We start from the raw sequence: 23,128 nt of genomic DNA, 5'->3' as shown, positions 1-23,128 counted from the left end.
TCATAATACAGTAGGGTTGGGAACCAAAAGTTCTTTCACGATCTTAACTCAAACGCGGAAGTGAAGCGTGCACATAGCCCATAAACCCTCCAGTCACATGTCCAGTTCTCAACCATTAGACTCCCACTTTACTAACATCTCAGTGATGGGGATGGTCTTTCAGCTAGGGAGGGATTTCAGAAAGCGGTTTATGTTCAAACTCTGAGTATGTTCGGCCTCAAATAAAGGAAACTCTGAGTTTACGATTCTTGAAGGCGAGGCAAGTTCTACTCTGAGTCTGTCACCACAGTAACATTCTATGTGAACTAAACCTGCTCGCTGGCAGGTTTTGTCTAAGAAACCCTGGGTTTCTACCTGGCTCCGCCCACCTGAACACCGCTTCTCAAGGAACACTTTAATTTACCTTGACACTCTTTTCTGACACACATTAGTAACATCACACACCACAGACGTGGCTCACATCGTTGCTAATGTTTTGTGCTGCTTAACGATTTCTTTGCAAACGGCAGTTTTCTTTACAACGTTGGGGATGCAGAGCATTTAGAGAAAGGCTCTGTATGCAGAGCAATGAGAAAGGTTGATCACCTTTAAAATGTCCATTGGCGTCTTTTGTAAAGTTCCCTGGATACAAACCTGTGGCAAATGTAAAGGGGAAATATGTCAATTAAAAGGAATACACATTTAAGGCTCGAAATGTACATCATTTCTTAAAAAGATTAAAGAGAAATATATGCCTTGGGCTGTAGGATAAAACTCGTACTCGGCTTAACCTCAGACACGTTGATCCCAAATACCTGTTCTATGTATTAGAGTTTAGATCTAAACCCGACCCGGGCCCGCGGGCATAAAGCCAGACCCGACCGGAGCCCGACCCATTAACTTAAATTGTAGGCCCGAGCCCGAAGCAAACCCGACATAAATTACTATTTTATTGAACGTACTGCAGCCGGTAGATTAATAGCGAGGGGAGAGAGGGGGGGCGTGCACACACTCGCCACAGCCCAAAAGGTATAGTAATGACATGACTCGAGTCGTTATCACAGTTTTACAGGCTTTAATGGAGGTCGTAGTAATGCCAAAAATAAACAATCAAACACACAAAGAACCGTCTCACACCGTCATACACTCGGACTACCCTGGGAACAGAATAGTTCACTTGTCTTTTTCCTGCTTACGCCCGCCCTTTCCCCAGCCTCCCAGCCAATCAACACTCAGAACACATGAAAACAAAGACACACATTGGCAGAGAAAGCTGCACGTAACCATGATGCCTTCACTGCCATGGGAAATCTCAGCATCAGTTAACCACTGAAAACACACTAGTGGAACATAACCAGAACATAGAACCCAGTCTGTTACAGTATGCAGACCAGACCAGGTGGTCCGTGTGTGGAGCGCAGACCTGACTGAAGCACCAATCATATTTGTTCCCTGCACTCCAGCAGCAAGTGAGGAATGAGCAAAATCAGCAAATAATATTCAGTGAATGTGAAAACGATGAACAACTAAACGCAACACAACGCCGTCAATATCCCGTCCCACTACTAACAGAAATCACTTTAGAAATGATACCACAACCATATAGAAGTGTTTTTCTGTTTATTGAAAATAATATTAATGTAATAGAGATTTTATAAAAAGTTAAAAATGGCTTCATTTTTAACTTTAACCAAAAATCTAAACTCTTCTAGGTTTTACCACTCACTCCTTCCATCTGTCCACAGCCTCCACCATTACACCTAAGCTTCACACTGGTCACCAGACTGGCTTGATTACACAGCACAATAAACACAATGTACACAACTACAACTTCTTCACCACCCTTTCCATTTCCTACCTTGACTCTATCCTCCCTGTTACCCTCCCCCCAGGTGTAACACTGCCCTCTCTTTTTATATCCTCCCAATAATAAAGTATTTCTCACCCTTCCTTAGGGAGGGCTGGTGATGGTCACAATTATGCAATAATATAAATTAATTTATTTAATTCCAATAACAAAACATGCATTGCTGTCTTAAAAATATTGCACTTCTTGTAGTGTTGACCTTTGACAGCATGTGAAGACAAAAAAAAAGAAAATAGCAATATATGAATGTTACTGAAATACAACTGGATATCAATGGATATGTATCACAATGTGAATGCTATGGTGCAGGTGCAACGGGTAAGGGGTTTGAATCCAACCTGGGTCATCTTTTTTATGACATCTTCTTGGGAGTACGTGAGTAACTCAAGGTACGTTAACTCAGAGTTTATGAATAGACTCAGAGTTTGTTGAACCTCCTTTCTGGAATACCCGTTAGATCTGCGTTTAATGCCAAACTCTACTTGAACAAGACTCTGAACTCCCAGTTCTTCTCACTCGATCAGTGGTTCTCACACTTATCTGTACCCCTTTCTCTTTTTCCTGAATCCAAGTACCTACTTTGTCCGACTACAACATTTTGCTCAGAATTCTAGTCCTGGTCCAACCTTAGATGGTGCACAGTGTAAGAGGTCACCATCCATTCTTCTACTCTTGCATTGTACTGTTGTTCCATTCTTCTACTGTACACTGTTCCATTATTTACTCTCCACTGTGTCACTGTTTCTTTCTTCTACTGTCCTCTGTTCTCCTGCTGCAGCCCTCGGGCGGACAAGGAAAGACACAAGTCAGCAGGATTTCAGGTTCAGATCTGATACCAGCGCCGTGTCACTCATCTATAATGCAAGATCAGATCAGAGGAAAATGTGTGTTTTTGCGTGTATGTGTGTGTGTTGTTGTAATTTAAGTTGCTATAAATGATTCACGTTTTGGCAGCAGAATGAGGTTTTTTTTCTTTGTGTTTTACATCTGAATGTTACTTCACTTCAACAATGTGTGACTGTTAATTATTCAGAAACACAAACACACAGGTTTGAAGGATCTTTTCATCTGCCCTTATCAGAACTACTCTTTATCTAGAGGAAGGCGTCTCGTGACAAATCTGGTGGCTTTTTTGTGTTTCCAGTTCCTCTAAACTCTAAAATTTCTACGGCTTCTATTAATCGTCTTGTTTCTGCAGATTTCTGAATGCGCTTCAGTGAGACATTCAGGGTGAATGCAATGATCACGTAAAATAGTGACTTTCACCCTGCCCTGCTATCTGGAAAGTCTTTATATGTCAAATAAAAGCCAAAGACTGTAATGAATAGAATGAATGTTTATTAAACTCACTCTGGATGTGGACTCTGTTTGGGCTTTTCCCACAAAGTTTTTGTTTGGAGCTGTTGTTGGAGCTGGAGACAAGTTAGAACCACTCATGTTTAGATAAAGAACCGATTTGGTTTTCCACCACAAAAGCAGCAAGTTGGAGTCACGTCCTTGTATCACCGTAAAACGTCAGCAGGTGACTGATTACGTAGCAGTTTACCCATGAGCACCTGCGCCATAATGAAGCCCATGCTTTGACGTCTTTGTTGACGTCGTATGAATATTCTATCCTACGTAAAGATTCAGCCGAACAACTCTACCCGTCTTCATTGGAGTCACAGGAATCTGCGACAACGTTCAGGAACTCAGGTAATGATGACGTTTTATTTCTTAAAAATGACCGCGTTAGTGTTAGCCTTTGCTAAGCTACTTAGCTTCGACTATGCTCGCACAGTGCTTTGAGATGACTTTTGTTGTAATTTGCACTATATAAAAAAAGTTGAATTGAAATGATTTAAAAAGTTTAATATACAGCAGATGAAAGCAATGAGTTTGTTTATCATTATAGATGCTCTTAAGGCTGACTGTCTGTGCACGTCCGTGATCGCACGCCTGCTGTTGGAACTCAGTACAACCAGAATATCAGCACAAGTTGGTGTTAAACTTACGTGTCTCGATGTCATTTCATCCATCTTCATATGGGCCGGGAACCTACTGTGTGTGTGACTGAAGGGATGCTGTTCTGTTTATAATGTGTGTGTGTGTGTGTGTGTGTGTGTGTGTGTGTGTGTGTGTGTGTGTGTGTGTCCTCTTCATCATGCTGTTCAACTTGTGTTGGTGATGTTATTAATGCTCAAGGACACATGACACCTTTTTTGACCCACATTTGTTTTATACCCACTGCTGCTGTTTGATTTGTTTCAATAAATTGTTTGATTTGAGAAAATCAAAATAATATTCTTTCTTAATAATAGTTTCATTTATTCATAAACAAATATGAATTCATGTAAATAGTGTATATTGATATTTCAGGATGGGCAGGGGTCTGCAACCTTTACTCTCAAAAGAGCCATTTTGCCTCATCTCACCTGGATCAAAATCCTTCTGGAGCCAAAAAAAAAATTAAGATAACATAATGTAAAATTCAATACAGTTAAGATTATATTGGATAATGTTATGTAAAGAATTTTTGTTTTAGATAATGTATTTGAAAGGGCTAGAAAAAAATAACTTGAATTTGATAACAAATAATGTCAATCAACACAAGCTAATTGCTAATCTCTTGCCACCTATCAAGCATTCATATTTAGCCGACATGTTGGCAGTTAAATTAATATGTCCCCACACAATTAAAATCTATATTTACTTCCAGAATAGTCTTTTTGTAAATTTAGTTATCTTACCAGGGATTAAAACTGAAGGTTAGCCACAGGTGCAGGAAAGTTAATGGTCTGTAGATGTTTCAGGAGGTGAAGTAAGAAGGTGACATTATTTTGAGTTGGTTGGAGGTGAAGAGAAAGGTGCACATTCCTCTCACGTTTATTAGTTCTGTATATTAGCCCAATGTTTCTGAAATGTGTTTGTTGTGGTGCTGATTTGATATTGAGTTGTAGGTGATGGCTCCACCTGTGACGCGTTGCTCTAATTGGCTAGCAGGCTATAAAGCCAGGTTACTGGTCAGTCAGAAGAAGACACAGAGCTGAGTGGAGAGGTAGTTTGAGGCAGAAGCAAAAGTACGCCTTTTTTTTGCACTGAAGCGTGGCTTTTTTTTTTTTTTTTTTTTAAAGAATTGTGTATCGCTCTATAAAAGCAAGGTGTGTGTGTGTGTGCGCGTGTGCGTGCGTGTGCTTGCACATGCTCCTCAAATATCTTTTCTGATCAGGATCAGACTGAACTGAGAGTTTCAACATGGCTGCTGCTTGGTTCAAGGGTGTGCAATGTTGAATTTGATTGGACGCCCTACTTTCTGAGTCGACGGACTCATTGATGTCATCAGTCCTACCTCCACAGTGATGATGTCATCAGTGTGAACATTAGAACATTGGTCCTATCACGTGCAATGATGTCATCATTCCGACCACTACAATGATGATGTCCCATCTTCAAACACAACGTCTCTAGGCCATCCATGAAAAAGCTACTCACCCTCCCACTTTTCTATAGAAATACATACTTCTTACGGGCACTGCACTAGTAAATGTAAATTCAAGGTTGTCTCCACACCCACATCCTCTGATACAAAGGTTTTTTTTCCCCTTTCATCCTTTGTGTTTTGGACTGAAGTGTAACACAGACTCTTCAGAAACAGTCATGGATCCATTGAAAATTAACAGAATAACAACAAGTTTAACTTTTTACAAAATTATGACAAGAAACGTCTGTAATGTCATCACTTTGTCTGTTTTTTCCTCTTCTCACTGTTCAGTGGAATGACGTCATATCTTGCCTGTCTCATCATGGTTTTTATTTATTTCTGACGGTTTATTCTTTATTCTGTCTGAGTTTCTTTGATTTCTATGTTAGCTTTTCTCTCTCTCTCTCTAGCTGCGTGTCCATTACCCTTGAAAATATGCACATTTTAGATGTCGCTAAAAGGTTTCACGCTGGGGGAGTAATTTTAAGACGTTTCCATATTGATATGTTTTGCAAAAGCGCAATAGAAAAACTTGTTCCGCAAATACACATCACTAGAATGTGACGTACCTGGTCACATGACCACTTCTCTCCAGGAAAACATGGCCTGGTACGTTTAGACAGAAGAGACTCAGACATTTCTTAACATTATACTTACGAATTATTACTGCCACGTTAGACGTGAAAGAACAAAGGAATGTAGAGTATTATAAGGAGGTTTGGAGCGTCCATCTTCCTGTGGAGGAGATTTCATGAGAGTTACGAGGCTCCTTCAATGGAAACACGTTCAAAGCGCAATTATATTTTGTCAAATTATAGAAATATCGCTGTAATGGAAACACATTGTTTCTTACATCCCGTTTCTCACAGATGAAAACTAAATTGTGATCTTTGCCAGGAAAAGAACTGCCAGTGAAGTTAAGCTGAAACTACACTTTGAAACTGTTAGGGATGGGAATGGACCAGAGGTTTTTTTTAATTTAAAGCATTTTGCCTCACTTCTTGGTCCCTAACACTTACGTTGAGGGGAATTGAACAGCACAGTGGAAGCAGCTTTAGCATTGCGTTAGCGTCGGGACATAACTGTAAAAAAAGAAGGTAGAGATGAAAAGCTTTGGATAGACATGTGAAAAGTAAATAAATTATACACTCACCAACCCAACGGTGCCATTATCAGTGTTTCCACTGTGGACACTACTACACACTAGTGTATACTTAACATTGCTCACAACTAAAGAGGGTACAATAAATAACTAAGAGCAGCTCATGGGAACCTTTAGTACAGCTCAGATTCTCATTACAGTGACCCCCAGCCTGTGAAGAAGAACATTAACAATAGGCAGAACATTTGTGGAAATCTATCAAATGTGACCAATCTATTAAATTCAATGAGAACTTCCACACTGATAGACCAACCAACAACCTCTGCATCCGTCCCCTATCATGTTTCAATCTCAAGGCCCCGGGGCCAAATTTGGCCCTTTACAGCAGTGTTTCTCAAATAGGGGTACGCGATTGCACTCCAGGGGGTACTTGAGAGAGAGAGAGAGAGAGCGGAAAATAAACAAATGAAGTGTCAGTCTTGGTCCCAACCCAGATGTGAGATTACCAGAAATGATAAAAAAACTATAGAAAAAAATCTATTCAGGAGCCACTAAATCACATTTATGTGAGGTTGCCTGAAATTTCTGAAAAATTTAAATAGATTTTTGATTTTATTAAATTATTTTTTTTTATTTATTAAAACAACACAAAATCTTAAATTTGCTAACTTCAGCCACCAGAGCTTGTCAGCGCACTGGATGCTTATACTTATTTTGTGAAATCTAAGTCGAGTTCAACTAAAATGAGCTCAAACATGATCAAAAATTAATTTATTTCCACTTATTTACTAAATGAGATGTGTGTAATCACTCATTCATTCCATCTTCATGCTCTATAGTGGTTTTTAATCGTTTTCTTAGCAAAATGTTGTAGTTGTGCAAAGGGGGGACATGGATTCAGAAATAGGAGGAAGGGGGTATTTGAGCAAAAAAAGTTAGAGAACCACTGCTTTAGAGCATCAAATTACAGACGACGTGAATCATTGTGTAAAAATACAAAGTAATTGAGTTGTAAATATCTCAGCCCTTCCAAATACATAAATTCAATGAATATCGCTAACATTTGCCCAGTGCACACAGTTTTCCCACACTTTATTCACATGATTTTTCAATAATTTGTGATTTTTAATCACAAATTATTGAAAAATAAATGTTTGTCTTTTCCAAAAATCATTTATCAATTATTCCACACATTTTTCCCAACTTGAATAAAAAGTTCTCACAAACTCAAGGAAATTTAAAGATTGGATATTGTGTGTAACTTCCATTACATTACATTGAATTTATAGGGCAGAATAATGTTGAAATTGCCTGTTTTCCTGCCAAAAATTTGTGGCCAATGAGATCAAACTGTTTTGTATTTGGCCCTTGAACTAAAATATGTTTGACACGTGATCTATCACCTGAGCCACTGACGGTTGGCGAGCTAAAATAATTAAATTAATTCAGAACACACAAACCTTTTATTAGGCCCAACGCCTGCTTTGTAGCCTATTATTAAGACCTCCTCACTGGAACTAAAGGCACTCAGCTTCGCCCTGATGATTGACAGCTCCTCCAATTCACCCTCCTCCCCCCTCCCCTCAGGTGAAGAGTCTGGGTGTCATCCTCGACAGCTCGCTGTCATTCCCGTCCTCGTCCCACATTAATAACATTACCAGCTCAGCATACTTTCACTTACATAATATCAAGCATCTCTGCCCCTCCCTCTCTGTCTGATCTGCTTCACTCAGGTCCTGAATCCTGGATAAACATTCTATTATTACGGCTCAGGAAATCCCATGTAGTACATAAATATAATTATAATATTTATAATTAGAATACATTAGAATAAGAATAGGATTGATTTACATTGATCAACAATGCAGGGACAGTCCAACACACAATATGGATGATCCAGCATTTAAATGGTTAATTAGTCCCAAAATTCAATCGTAACCGTAAGTTTTGGCGTATATGTGTCTAGGCTGGAAATGGAAAAAAAAATCACCCTGATTATTGGCAGGGCTCCTGTATATACTATAAAATCCATCCATCCATTTTCTTTCACTTATCCGTTGCCGGGTCATGAGGGTAGTATCCTTAGCAGGGAGGCCCAGACTTATCTCTATCCTTGCACTTCATCCAGCTCTTTTGGGGAAAAAACCCTAAAGCCAGCTTCTGTAGCCTTGGACGACTGCCTGATCCACACCGCACCGACCCCATACGGCCCCTCCTGCGGGTGGGCGGCCCCACGTTATCCTTTCGGGCTCTGCCACTAGGCCACTAGGCCACTAGGCCATTCGCCCCAACCCCAGGGTAGGGCCCCGGTAGCGCCATTCTGGGTGACGTGAACTTCCTCTGTTCATCATTCTTTGTCTGTGGCTTTTGAACTGCTCTTGGTCGGACTCGTCACCTGGGACCTGTTTGCCTTGGGAGACCCTACCGGGGACATTAAGCCCCCAACAAAATAGCTCCTCATTTGGGTACTCAAATCCCTCCACTAACTGATCAAATCTCACTATTCCTATTTATTCACAATTATTTTAGTCAACCTACTCACCACAGATTGCAGAGCCCTTTGGTGAAAAATATAAAATTCATCATAAAAAAAACCCAACAAGATCCACATGAACAAGCATTTGGCGACAGTGGGAAGAAAAAACTCCCTTTTAACAGGAAGAAATCTCAGGTAGAACCAGTTTCAGAGGTGGCAGCCATCTGCGTGGACTGGTTGGGGTTAGTGGACAGAAGGACCAACAGAACAGGATAGAGAGATAGAACATCAGAGTGTCTCAGACTAGTTTAGTCGTGAACCACAGATCAGGAAATGACATCATCAGCTTCACGACACCTGAAACAGAGCAGAGAGAGAAGGACGAGGAGAAGACACTGACTGCAGAAAAACATGATACATTATTATCAAGTCAGCCTGTCTTGGCCTTGGGCCTCACTCCCAGTGGCTGAGTCAGCACTTATTATAAAGGTGATGAATCTCTTCCTGTTTATTGATAAGCTAACAGTGACTCTAAAGGTCTGTAAATGTGACCGTTCACACACGAGTCCATGTCCGCTCTAGTGTTTATGTTATGATTCAGTCCTGCAGTAATGCATCACCAAAACAGCGATAAACAGAGGTTATTTTCTCAGTTTTAGAGTTTATAAATGTAGCCATACTTAGAGCCTGGGAATTATTTGGAGAATTGTACATTTTAACAAACCTTTTATTTTATACAGATGCCTTTGTGTAAAATAAATTCAATTCCAATTGTGGTAGATTTGGTCTCTTCCTTTTTAAGTTTCTACATGAGATGTTTCCCGTACCAAGATTTATTACCAAAAATAAACGTGGGGGGTGAAAGTAACTATAGTAATTTTTACTTTGAGTACTATTTAATTGAGCTACTTTTTACTTTTTACTTGAGTACATTTTCTATCAAGTGACAGTACTTCTACGTAGGATATATATCAGTAAGAATCAGACGTGTTCCATGTCCATGTTCTCAGTAGATCAGTCCCTGTAGTTCCTCAGAGGAGGAATCTCTCCTCATGCTTTAGTCATTAAATCATCCTCTGGGATCATGAATGATTTAATGTGATGATTGTGACGATCCTCTGAGGATTAGTGGATGATGTTTATCTCATGAATCACTGCAGAGGAGAGTCAGGGGTCATGTGACCACAAACAGTACAAAGCTCCCTGATGTTATGACTTTCTTTCTCATAAATAATAATAATAATAATAATAATAATAATAATAATAATAATAATAATAATAATAATTATTATTATTATGGATTAGATTTATATAGCGCTTATTTCAAGGAGCCTCAAATCGAGTACAGAAAAACCAGTGGTGGTAAGCTTCAATGTAGCCACATCTGCCCTAAGGCTACTGACGCGTGGCCACTTTCTATCTTATAATCATAACTTTCTCATAATTATGACTTTACTACATAATGCTGACTTTCATTCTTATAATTACGACATTCCATCTCATCATTATGAATTTACAAATTATGACTGTTTCTCATAATTATTATTTTCTATCTCATAGTTATGAATTTACTAACTCATAATTCCGACTTTCCATAGTGATTTTTGGCGGAAAAATTGCTTTCATATTCATAGTCTAACATTCAATAAAAATAAATAAATAAATAAATAAATAAATAAATAAATAAATAAATAAAAGGTCTGGACAGGAATCTTTGTAATGTGAGAAGAGATGAAACATCATCAGATCCAGCAGTGTGTGTGTGTGTGTGTGTGTGTGTGTGTGTGTGTGTGTGTGTGTGTGTGTGTGTGTGTGTGTGTGTGTGTGTGTGTGTGTGTGTGTTGATGTGGTGAGAGAGGAGCAGCAGAGCGGGGGCGGGCACGGGGAGCTTCTCTGACTCACTTTATACCGGGCTGCGGTGGTGCGGTGCGGTGCGGTGCGGTGCGGTGCGGTGCGGTGCGCCCTGTCAGTGCGACAACATGCGGGACTACCCGCTGCGGACCATGATGATGATGATGATGATGATGATGATGATGATGATGACGGGTTTCTGCAGAGCCACAAGTTTTCCTACTAACATCCACATTGGTGAGTGTGCGCTCTGTGCGTGTGCGTGCGTGAGTGCGCGTGAGACTTTCTCAGAAGATTCTTCATCACATTTCCATCTGCAGCATCTTTATGTCACTGATCAATGCACGAAAATCTGATCAGAATCATTGATAATCTGTGGAAATCTGAAAACTATCTGTCAAAATCAATGAAAACTACAGGAAACACACACTGTAGACACTGTAACTGTAACACACACATATGATGATGATGATGATGATGATGATGATGATGATGATGATGATGATGATGGGAACATGTGGTGAGAACATTGTGCTAGAGCTCAGGACTAAAGTTCTCCCCTGGCAGGGTGTGTGTGTGTGTGTGTGTGTGTGTGTGTGTGTGTGTGTGTGTGTGTGTGTGTGTGTGTGTGTGTGTGTGTGTGTGTGTGTGTGTGTGTGTGTGTGTGTGTGTGTGTGTGTGTGTGTGTGCGTGCGTGCGTGTGTGTGTGTGTGTGTGCGTGCGTGTGTGTGTGGTAGTAGAGTTGGGCAATACGGTCCTAAACTCATATCGCGATTTTTCTTCTCAAAATTGTGACAAAATACAATATAATACAATGTAAATCTTGATCATTTTAATTCAAATAATACAATATGTAACACTTTAGGCTTTTTCTCCTCTAAGGGACAGCACGTGTGAGTGAGTTCTGTAGTGTGGCTTGTTTAGATGAAGGTCTGGGTTAGGATGCACTCAGAAATCTTTCTGACTGAGCTTTTTATGCTGTTCTGAAAAGTAGAGAAAGCAGCGACTCATATATCGCCAAAATAGAAAACTTACATGCCTGAATCTTGATATATCGCCCAACCCTAGTGTTTAGTTTTTTATTAGAAAGAAAAGTGACATTACATTAAAGGAGAGGAAATGAAATAGAAAACAAAAGTGAACTCAGGATGACATAACGTGCCTTTTTTAATGATGTTTTCTTTTTGTTGAATCAGGCTGTGGCAGAGCAGTGATGTAGTGGGAGCGCTAATGCTCCATGCAGAGTTTGCATGTTCTCCTGCTGCTTGAGGGGGTTTCTCCTCCTTCGTCCTCTGGATTACAGCTGATGTGAGATAGTGATTGGATAAGATGGATGGATTTTTATTTAATGAGTTAACATAAATATGCCAGAGTTAGCACAATGGCTAAATGTAATCGGTTGTCCTAAGGCAGGTAAACGTGATATAACAATAACATTTAAAATACAGTTAAGCAACATGGCACAATGAGACAAACATTAAACGGACTGACGACAGAAGACAAGATATCACACTATTCACATTAAAAACATAAGGTAAAAGAGCCCAAGAAAAAAGTACATTATTATTTAATATGTGGTTTGTTTTCAATCTATTTTTAAGAACTCTTTTAAAGGTTGGATAATTGCCACAGTTTGTGATGTTTTCTGGAAGTGTATTCTATCATTTGGCTCATTTTAGTCAGACTCCTTTGTACTACACAGTCTCCTCTAGTTAAAGCTCTTTTCTTTATTCCAGTGATAATTTTTATTTATTTTTTTTTCATATAAAATCCATTAAAGCTGGGGCATCCACTAACATCTGATAACTTTCAAAATCCAATATGTTGTACTTAGAATATTACAATAATGATACTGTAAAGGCTTCCTGTCAAGACTTTTCAAAGTTTTCTTAAACAGAAACGTTTGTGTAAAGCAGAAATAAATGTGTGTTTGTCACACCACAGAATCATGTGTCATTGACCACTGAGACAACATTGAAAGATGAAAAAAAAATTGTATAAATAAAAAAGTATAAACAATTATGTCTCAAAATCATAGAAAAACAAGCACTTCTCTCTGCTCTGACACACTGGGGGCGTGTCAGTTTGAGGCGCTGGAACCACACCCACCCGCCTCTGTGTCTATGGGAGAGAGCAGTGTGAAAGTTGCTCCAGCTTTGATCGTCCTTCCAAAGTGCTTGGAAGGCCAAATGAGGTGTCAGCGGAAAGGTCTACCCCGCCCGAGTGCAGATATGTGCATCCCTCCTGGGTAGAGTCAGAACTGCGCCCACTAGAGGTGAAAAACAAAGTCGCCGTGTATAAAGGTGCTAATTTCATGAAAAATGTGGTTTGTTTTTGGCTAGGGGCCAATATGTGCACGCTGGGTTTGGTGTGCTTCAGCAGCAGGGTCGGGTTATAATGCTAATGATGGCTCCGTCACGTAACGCAGCTATGATCTCTGACCCGCCCATTAAATCCTGAACACAGAAATTTGAAACAGTTTGTGAAGCCTAGCTCCAAAATGACATTCTGAATGATTGATTGGCTTTTTACATGTTTTAAGGAAATACATTTATGACCTTTTTATTGTGTTTAGTAGAAAATGTCAGAATTTGCTTTACACGGTCGTTCAGAGGTTTAAAGTGCTCTGAGTTGTCTGGGACCATGTTATGTGACAATGACTAAATATCAGTAAGTGCATATAAGCCTTCACTGATTCTGTAGTTAGATAATCAATAAGGTTTCATATGTTTAAAATGTGATAATATTTAAAATTTTCTTCACATGGTCTTTGAAAGTTAGATTTGAATCATCGAAGATTCAATGAATATGTGGATAGAAGTTTTTTATGACTTATAACAGTGGTTCCCAAACTGGGGTACATGTACCCCTAGGGGTACTTGAACACCTCTTAGGAGGTACACAGAAACATGTGTCTGTTTATTTTTTGACATTTACATGCACACCGACTTTTTTCTCATCCATCAATAATAATTTGTTGCACAACTAACTCTTTAAAATACACCAAAAGGTGAAGTTCATGTTCTAAAATGAGAAAAACATCAGAAATTCTGAAAAAAAAATGAATAAAAATAAAAATTCAAGGTTAATGTTGAGCTAAGGGGTACTTGCGATAAAAAAAAGGGGGACGTGGCGCAATGAAGTTGGAGAACCACTGACCTATAAGATGAGATCAGCAGTAGTGATAATACATTTTAAAAACTGTTATTAATATTCAAGATGCATTCAAACTAATCCAAAATCAGCTCGTTCGTTTACATTTAAAAATCTTTAAATGAAGTCCTGTACGTTCAATGTACTACTACCTTTTTAAAAACATAAATATATACATTCACGCATTGTTTATTATAACAGACATGTTCACAATATGAACAATATTCACATACTTCTGGCTGACAGGGGTTTATTTCCTGCTTTTAAAGGACATTTGTATTTAAATCAGAGGGAGATTCTGAAAGGAATGAGATCTACAAAAAGCAGCTGAATACGTTTTTGATCATTGAAGACAAGATGGTGTGAGAGGAAGTGAGAAAATGTGTTGTTGAGACAATAGAAAATGATCTTAAGCCTGTGAAATGAGAAGAACATGGGGTTAGTTAATCAAAGATCACAGCAGGGGATGAAGAGCTGATCCAGCTGTGAATGCTGAACATTCCCACAGCTGTTACTGAGCATCCTCTGGAGTCTGTGATGTTACAGCTGCCTCTGAGGGATGGGCTCTAACCTTTCAAAATAAGAGCATCGACTGGAAGACTCTCTGTTTCTATAAGCACGTGTTTGTGTTTTCTTCATTATAGACATAAAGTAGCACAAATTCAGCTTTTCACCACACGGTGGGGTCTGTTAATATGATCACATTTTAAATGATTTATATTAACACTTTCACTCCATTTTTTTAATTTTTATTTTAATATTGCTTTTCGTTTTTCAAAACATTCTTTTTGTTGACATTTACCCTCTATAGACAACCAAGTTACTCTACTGGGGCACGTGAAAGAGCATCAGCGAGAATGTTATCTTTGCCTTTGATGTGTTTAATGTTTTTTAACGGTTTTCTGGCACAGCCACAGTTGTGAGGACCGACTCAAACATCAAAGCAGGGTCAGCATCCACTTTATGATCAAATGTTGTATCACGCACATGGTATGGCTTCAACAAATAGATATTAAATAATTACATCAATTCTTTTTTTAATCAAAGTCATTTTAATTATTATTCCTGACTTGGATTATTGTCAAATTTAAAATAATTCCATTAAAATCATTTTTGTTTTATTTTTTGATCAATATGTTAGGGTTTCATTTTTTCAAACAACTGAAGAAAAAAACAATCTTGCTAGAATTATTACATGGAAGTCAAGGAAACTTCAAAGGACACATCAAACAGATCAGCAGACGCCTGTGACGACGACTGGCAGTTGTCAGTCGAAACATGTTAAGAGATCACAGTAGATTTCCTAACGAACAGTTGTCTGAATTATCTAAACTTTAACATATTAAAATACTAAATAATTGATTGATATTCACAATAAAAAAAACGTTGTAGTTTTATATATTGTTTACTTTCATCTCAAAGCTTGAATTAAAGGTAAAGTGTGCGATCCTGTTGAGAAATACTTTTCATTTTTTCTGGGTGAAATGTTCCGTCCATCCTGAGAGTATTCATACATTATGTATTTACAAAAAGAAACTACAATAATTACACATCTACAGCAGCTGGAATCCTGTTAAAACTCTGACCAATCCGTACCATTCAGTCCGAACAGAAGGAACCAATCAGATGTCTTCGTCCTGCATACGCCCCCCTCTGTTCCTCCCGCCCCTCCACGTGCACACTCCTAAATGTGCTGAGTCGCTCTGCGTGTTCCCTGCGTGTGAAACCTACGACGACCAACACCTGAATCACACTGAGGCTAAATATCTCTGTTGATTCTCCACCTTTACTTTGAAAGTTCTGAAAACATTTGAAGTGAGAAAGTGACCAAGTAGAATATCAACATTCATTGTGGAAAGACCCTCCGTTGTGCTACTGACAAAACGTCCTGTTAACTTCAAAATAAGAGCCCTGTTCACAAAAGCATTAAAAAAATAAATAAATGAAAAATAACTAAGGAAAGACAAGAAGGGATGCTTTTATTTTGAAATGGGGATGTTTGATTTTTAGCTTGAAGCTGGTCCCAAGACAATTTTACATTCCGCTCGCAATGCATCATGGGACGGTTGAGTATGACTAGTGTACCCACCGTGCATACTTCAAAAATGTCCCATAATCTGGGTATTTCACACGTATTCAATCTTTTCATACTATCTAATGTGAATGCACTCCGTGCTCATTTTGACATCAAACTTTGAGTAATACGTTAGTATGACTTTTACAACATGGCTGAAGATTAAATCGAGGCTTTCGCCTTTAATTAGCCATGTAATGTTGTTACATACATGGAATTTGTCCTCTGCATTTAACCCATCCCTGACGAGCAGTGGGCAGCCATTTTTGCGGCGCCTGGGGAGCAGTTTGGGGTTAAGGGACTTGCTCGACACCCACAGTGATGGCCCAGCGTCCCTAACCACTGGGCCACCACTCCCTCAAGTCTTGCTTGCTGAAATCATGTAACTTAAACTTTATCTTGTCTGGTGTTTTTCTTGTGTGTAGTGTTTTATACACAATATAAACACACTGCTGACAGATAAATATTCTATAGTGAAGATAACATCGCCCACTTTAATGTATTTGATGAGGTTTTCCAGGTAAACTTGATTTTGTTATTTCATATTTGAGCTGACAAAGGTTAGAAATCACTACTGTCCTAAAATAAAGTTTACATTGCACACACACAAACACACACACATTTTCAGGTGTGATGCTGACTCGGCAGATACAGACACACGCTCCTCTTCCTTCTCTGTCTGTCAGAGCAGACGACCAGTGTTGGGAACATTACTTTAAAAAAGTAATTAGTTATAGTTACTCACTACCTGTTACAAAAAGTAGCTGAGTTAGTAACTGAATTACTCTATAATAAAAGTAACTCATTACCAAGGAAAATAACTATTTGAATTATTTGACATATAGCAACTTTTTTAACAGTAACGCAGTTTTTTTAGATGCGTGTGTCGTTGTGAGGTGCTTCATTAAATTAGAGTTGCTTACAACGGATGTGGACAAAGTCTTCTCTCATGGATATAACGAAAACCTCACATGTACGTTCTTGTTTTTGACCATAATTAATATAAAGTAGTTTTTGTATCGTCACCTTAAAAATACCAACTTTTCATCAGACTGTTCCACGCTCACCATCTCTGCTGATTCATCCAATCTGTGGTGTGTGTGTGTGTGTGTGTGTGTGTGTGTGTGTGTGTGTGCTGGCACATGTGTAAAAACACTGGCTCTGATTGGCTACCGTGACACATGACGGCGCCTTAGCCAATCATAATCGCTCACCTTGTGTATAACCCACCTCCTCACTACAGCTGAGTCAGAAGCCGAGGATGCTTTCGGATCACAGTTTATTCAATCAATACATGTAACGTTCAGTAAGTATAACGGCGTTGTAACGGCGTAAAAAGTAATTAGTTAGATTACCCCGTTACTGAAAAACCAATGCTTACATAACGCCGTTATTTTAAACGCCGTTATTCCAAACACTGCAGACGAAACACTTGACTTCAGTCTCCTTCATTACAATGAGTTAAAAACATCTTCATTCCCAAATTTCCTGAGACAGTGAGCAGTGAGACGGGACGCAGCAGCAAACACACACACACACACACACACACACACACACACACACACACACACACACACACACACACACACACACACACACACACACACACACACACACACACACACGTGGTTACATCAGTAGTTCCAGTGTTGTTGAGTGTCGGGGCCCCATACGCTGTGATTTTGACCCCCTACAGAGTGATGTCGCCCCCCCACAGTGTGTTTCAACCAGGGGGGGCTTTTCTGTTTTTTTCCCTTTTTTAATCAGTACCGTCCTAATAATTGATGCCTTTTTAAATATCCAGGCATGCCTGTGTTATTTAAACTCTCTTTTTAATCTGAATAACAATTGTCTGTTTACTACAGGCAATTGTCTGGGATGCTCCCTTCTTTACCTGAGGACCCCAAGGACCCCTGCAGCCATATAGCTGCTTAGCTCTACTGTGTGCATCCTCCGCTTTGTAACCCATAATCACCGTCCAATATAAACGTGTGCTTCATAATCTCAAAATGAATGAGTTTCCATAACAGTCCCAATATTACTATGTGTCCCACCAAATACCTCATTTAAATTTGAAAAGTGTGTCTTCGAATCAGTCTTTTAAATCAACTGTTTTTTATACAAGATATATTGTGTGTGAGTATTTATTAATGAAGGATTTCTACCAAGCATGAGTAACAACACTCATCATCACCTTCACCAATTCAACAAATAGCTTTTGGCTTTAAAGTAAGATCGTAATAAAGATTAAAAAACAAAAACATTAGCATTACTGAAATTTGGCCATCATAGGGTTATGAATTAAAACATTTTCTGCTCCAACCTCCCTACAACACTTGTGCTGGCAGTGCTCGCTCACGCACCTCGCGATCCCCCTACGCTGTGAATAATTCCTGGTGAGAATGAGTTGTGTCTGTTAGCTACGCTCAGGTCACATCAGGATGAACCATGTCACAGTGTGATTTAGACTCTGAAAGTGACGTTCTGATGTGTGTGTCTGACCTGTCAGGAGGAATCTTCCCCACTGGATCCCATGAGTACGAGGCGTTCCGCTTCGCGTTGACGCAGCATCAGGAGCTGAAGCTGGTTCCTCAGGTGGACATGGTGGACACAGGAAACAGCTTCGCTATGACCTACGCCTGTGAGTAACACGCTATCTTATCAGGATGGATGTGCACGAGATAAACAACAGTTTGTTCTAACCAAGTACTTTGATTGGACAAAAGATTCCATGAGTGCTGAAACAGAGCAGTAGTGTTAACATATGAAAGCATAAAAAATATGGGGTTTTATAATTATTTTTATTTAAAAATGATAATCACACTGAATATTACCAGTAACCGACAAAACGACAACAAAAACACACAAAATAGGAGGAAAATATACTGAATAACAGACGAACAACGACAAAATACACAAAATGACACCAAAAATACACAAAATGACACCAAAAACACACAAAAATGACAACAAAAATACACAAAATAAGAGAAAAAAATTAAACTGAATAATATAAAGAACAGACAGACAACAACAAAATACATAAAATTACATCAAACACACACAAAGTGATTGAATATACAAAGGTCAGTCTTGGTCCGACATCAGGAAGGAGAGTATTTTCAGAGATTTTGTACAATAAAAAAACTTAATACTTAAAGTATTTTAAGATAAATTATAAAAAAGATAAAAAAAAAAAAAAAAAAAAGAAATGTATTCAGGAGGTACTAATAGTTTCATTCCACTTATTTACAAAATGAGATTCTTAAAAATGTGTGTAATCACTCATTCATTCCATCATTATAATCTGTAGAGGTTTTTTCACAGAATTTAGAGTAAAATGGGGGTTCTTGGATTCAGAAATAAGAGTAAGGGGTGATCTACTGATATAGAGTAACCACAACACTGGGAACTTTTACGTACACTATCACTCCACTGTACAGGCGTTCTAATAATGATTATTTAACATCAACATCAGTTTTTTGTTTTTGTTTTTGTTTTTTAGTTTTCAGACAAAGACAAACATTTAAACAAAAAAGCAAAACAGTACAACAAATACCCAAACATTTAACATAAAATACCCAACACACAGCAACACATTTTAAAACACGTTGTTGTTCAAGAAAATCCAATCATTGTTTCCATCACATTACAGGACGCCATCTCTTTACAGTTATTGGTGATAAATCCATTTTTCTCCACGATAAGATGATCATCCTCCTGGCCTGCAGGAGTCCAAAGTTAATTATAGTCAATTCAAGTGTTTTGATATGACTTTAAAGTTTTCTGGGTACAAACCTAAAACACACAGTTTGGTTACGAGAGGCACTGTCAACTTCACAATTTCAGAAATTGTATCTGTCGCCCCCTGCAGTCACGGATATTTTCGGGTCACAACTGTTTTTATTCTCTTTTTTAAAGCAAACAAAAGCAGTTTAAGTTGTCATTTTCCCTGAAAAAGTGACTAAATGATCTAAAAATCAGGCTGAATGTTTCACTCCAATAGGAAACAATGGGATGTTTACAGGCAGTGGGGCCGTGTGACATCATCAATCATCATCATTTCAAGATGGAGGAACACAGGCTCTAGAACTGTAAAGTGGTCCTATTTTAAACACAAATACGGTTTTGTTTGGCATAAATCTTCATTTCAAAGGTTTTAGGTCCCATTTTAAACACAGTGGAGGATCCATTTAAACATCTTAGATTGTGGCAAACTTTCCACCACAAACAAGGACATATTTCCACCAATAACATTAGATCCAAATGATCAATAGACTCAGAGGAGGACAAAAGGAAGGAAAAAGTTCTGCAAACATCAGCGCAAACCAGCTGTTCTGATATCAAATGTGGTAAAATGCAGACACAGAGTAGCAGCTTGTGTGTAGAACATGTTTGTGTTGCCTAGCAACAGCCTTGAATACTTTCCAGTTTTGGGACAATTTGATTAAAGTAAACTATGATTAAAATAAACAAATCCTAATCTCTTGTGTTGACTATTAAAATGTGCTTGTAAAAGTGGTGTGATTATCTACGACCCAATCACAGCAGTGCTGATATTCAGCACAGCAGCACTCCCTCTCGTGTGATGTTACAAAACTTAATCGACTTGCTTTTATTAAAAATACTATTTTTTGTTCTTTAGCAATGGCACACGCCAAGAGGTGGCTAAAAATCCAATTGAGTCTTGGGCAATTTAATGCATTATTAAAGGCCGTAAACACATTTTAATCAAAATAAAAGTGTTATTCTATTAAAGGAGCATAAATCATGATGTAGAAATCAGACGGTGGTTAGTGTCACTGTAGCCATCAGCCAAACCGCCGCCGCAGGGGCATGCGTCAACTGTTTACAGCTGATACTAGAGGATGGATACTCGACCAAACCCTGACGGGACCCGACGGCGCTGGACGGGTTGAGTACGGACAGATATTTAGAACTGGTGGTCGTGTTCGGTCGCATAGTGTGGTTTGCCCCGCAGTGTTCTTGCTAACCTGCTGCAGCTGCTGTAGCCCCGAATAATGCAGCTTTATCTGTAACGGTGAGAGCAGTAATTCACGGTGCAGGAATACATAACGATAAACTCCTCCAGGTCCTGTATATTGTGTTCATGCTAGCACCAAGTGAAGCTCCTCCCACCATATAGATGTTAGCTGTCCACTGCGGAGAATCCGCCTCCTCCACCCACAGCTGTGTTGTCCTCCGTGCTGTATTTGTTGCTAAAGTTGCTTCTTGCACGGACTTTTCTTCCGAAAACAACAAACTTCAGCAAGAACACACACCTCGTCACCAGTTTGTCCTCATAACAGTAATCAGACACAGGAGACGGACTGGAACAGATCGTTGTCTTTAGTTTGCTCTTTCACACGTTCACACACACGACTGATGACATCACATGTAACAACGGGGACGGCGTCTCTGAAGGTCCATTTATAGAAATGTAAACAAAGGCTAAACTAAAGTTTTACCGTTTAAATACATAACAATAAGTGCAGCTGTACTTTTGGTTAATATGTTGTTTTTTTACAGAAGAATTATTTGTTTTATTTCTGAATTTGGTTTGGATCAAGTTGTTCAAGTTCAAAAGGAGCACTGTAAATATTCTCAAATGTTTGTAGCCAAAATGTGTCATATGTTGTAATAATAATAATAATAATAATAATAATAATAGCGCTTTTGTATATATTATTATCCAGTGAAAACAATCTATACCTGGTGGATTAAAATAGAGCTGATATTCCTGCAGGAAATTAAAGAGACAAAGATAAAATAACAAAGAGTTAAAGTAAACAAATCATTTGTATCATTTCATTCCCTCACCCAATGAGAATCAATAAGCAGCATCCATAATGGAATCATAATCGCTAAATTCTTATCAACTCCCATCGCTAATTGGTAGAAATATACTGTATGTGGGCTCATGCTCATACGTCATCAACCATTAGCATTAAAAAAAAAACTTAAAATGAATGTTGACGTTTCCTCAAATCCTGTGCTGTGCTCCTTTAAAACACAGACCACAGACACTTTGCACTGTCACTTACACCAAGCGTAGCAATATTTACATGAACAGCGTGATAATATTTGATCGTGATGAAGGAAATTATGAATGACTTCATAATGAACGCATTGACGAGACTGTATATTAAATATGTAATTAGTTTCTGATGGAGATTGTGTTCCTGATAATGAAACAAGAGCATTTTCTCTGCACTTTATGAAAAAGTCCTACTGTATAAAAGTAGCAGCAGCAGCAAAAAGTGCTGATCAAAGGAACTCCTGAGGTGTGAAAATCCTTCATTTAAAACAGAAACGTCGCGTTTCAACTCAACACTGTCTTCATCAGGTGCTTATGTGCTGTGAGAGGGATCATGTGACAAAAATACGTCAAAAACCGTACATAGACAGGCAAGCATTAAACATATTATAGAGCTATTTAAATGACGGGTATCTGTTTCATAAAACTAATATATTATATTTATCATTGTATAAAGATACACGTTGTTGCAAAGCAAGAAACCCATCAAGCAGTTCATATTAATGTATTATATTATTATGAAAATGTTTTCTAAATATATCTATGTAGATTATGAAGCTTATTAAATTAATATATTATATTTATCATTTTAGAAAGTTAGTATATTTCATTGTAGTTTGAATAACTCGTCAAATAGTTCCTATGTTTTATTTATCATTATAAAGAATGTTATACATATTAATGTGGACTAAATAGCTCATATTAATATATTATAATTATCATTATAGAAATATCATCAAGGGGACATATGGTAGAAAATTCACTAAAATATTGATAATAAAGTGACACACATGGATCACAGCTGCCTGTAAAACACACACTTCACTGTAAGAACATGGTGCTTCTGAATGAAGTCGTAGTTTTCATTCAGTGCAGCCAATGGGGTGGAGGTGGGCGGAGTCTGAGATGAATGGCTAACAGAGGAGTATGCAGCGAGGTCAGCAGAGCGTGAAACTGAGCTTTGTAAGAAGCTGTAAACTGAGCATGACCTCAGGAACTATTCAGCTGTGACTGCAGGAGATGATTCTCCCAGCATCCTCTCTGACATGTACTGTGTATTATTCTAATTAATAATCAATACTCACATCACTCCCCTCCATAGCAGCGACCGTAGGAGTATCAACGGAAG

General features: G+C 38.5%; 1 protein-coding gene across 3 annotated transcripts in view; it reads left to right on the top strand.

Annotated features, from left to right (window-relative positions):
• The first annotated feature begins 10,810 nt into the window (after nucleotides 1-10,810).
• Nucleotides 10,811-23,128, top strand: part of LOC114475477 (glutamate receptor 1-like) — a 71,225-nt gene continuing 58,907 nt past the window's right edge. For all 3 annotated transcript variants that reach the window (XR_003675470.1, XM_028466319.1, XM_028466320.1), the window contains exons 1-2: nucleotides 10,811-10,972; nucleotides 18,472-18,603. Coding sequence is in view for 2 of the 3 variants with exons in the window: in XM_028466319.1 (XP_028322120.1) it covers nucleotides 10,864-10,972; nucleotides 18,472-18,603 (241 nt within the window). In the remaining variant the exon portion in view is untranslated. The remainder of the gene's footprint in view (nucleotides 10,973-18,471; nucleotides 18,604-23,128) is intronic.

The sequence above is a fragment of the Gouania willdenowi genome, chromosome 14, assembly GCF_900634775.1.
Source record: "Gouania willdenowi chromosome 14, fGouWil2.1, whole genome shotgun sequence".
Lineage (NCBI taxonomy): Eukaryota > Metazoa > Chordata > Actinopteri > Blenniiformes > Gobiesocidae > Gouania > Gouania willdenowi.
The sequence above is the reverse complement of the archived record's forward strand: the minus strand, read 5'-3'. Positions and strand labels throughout refer to the sequence as shown.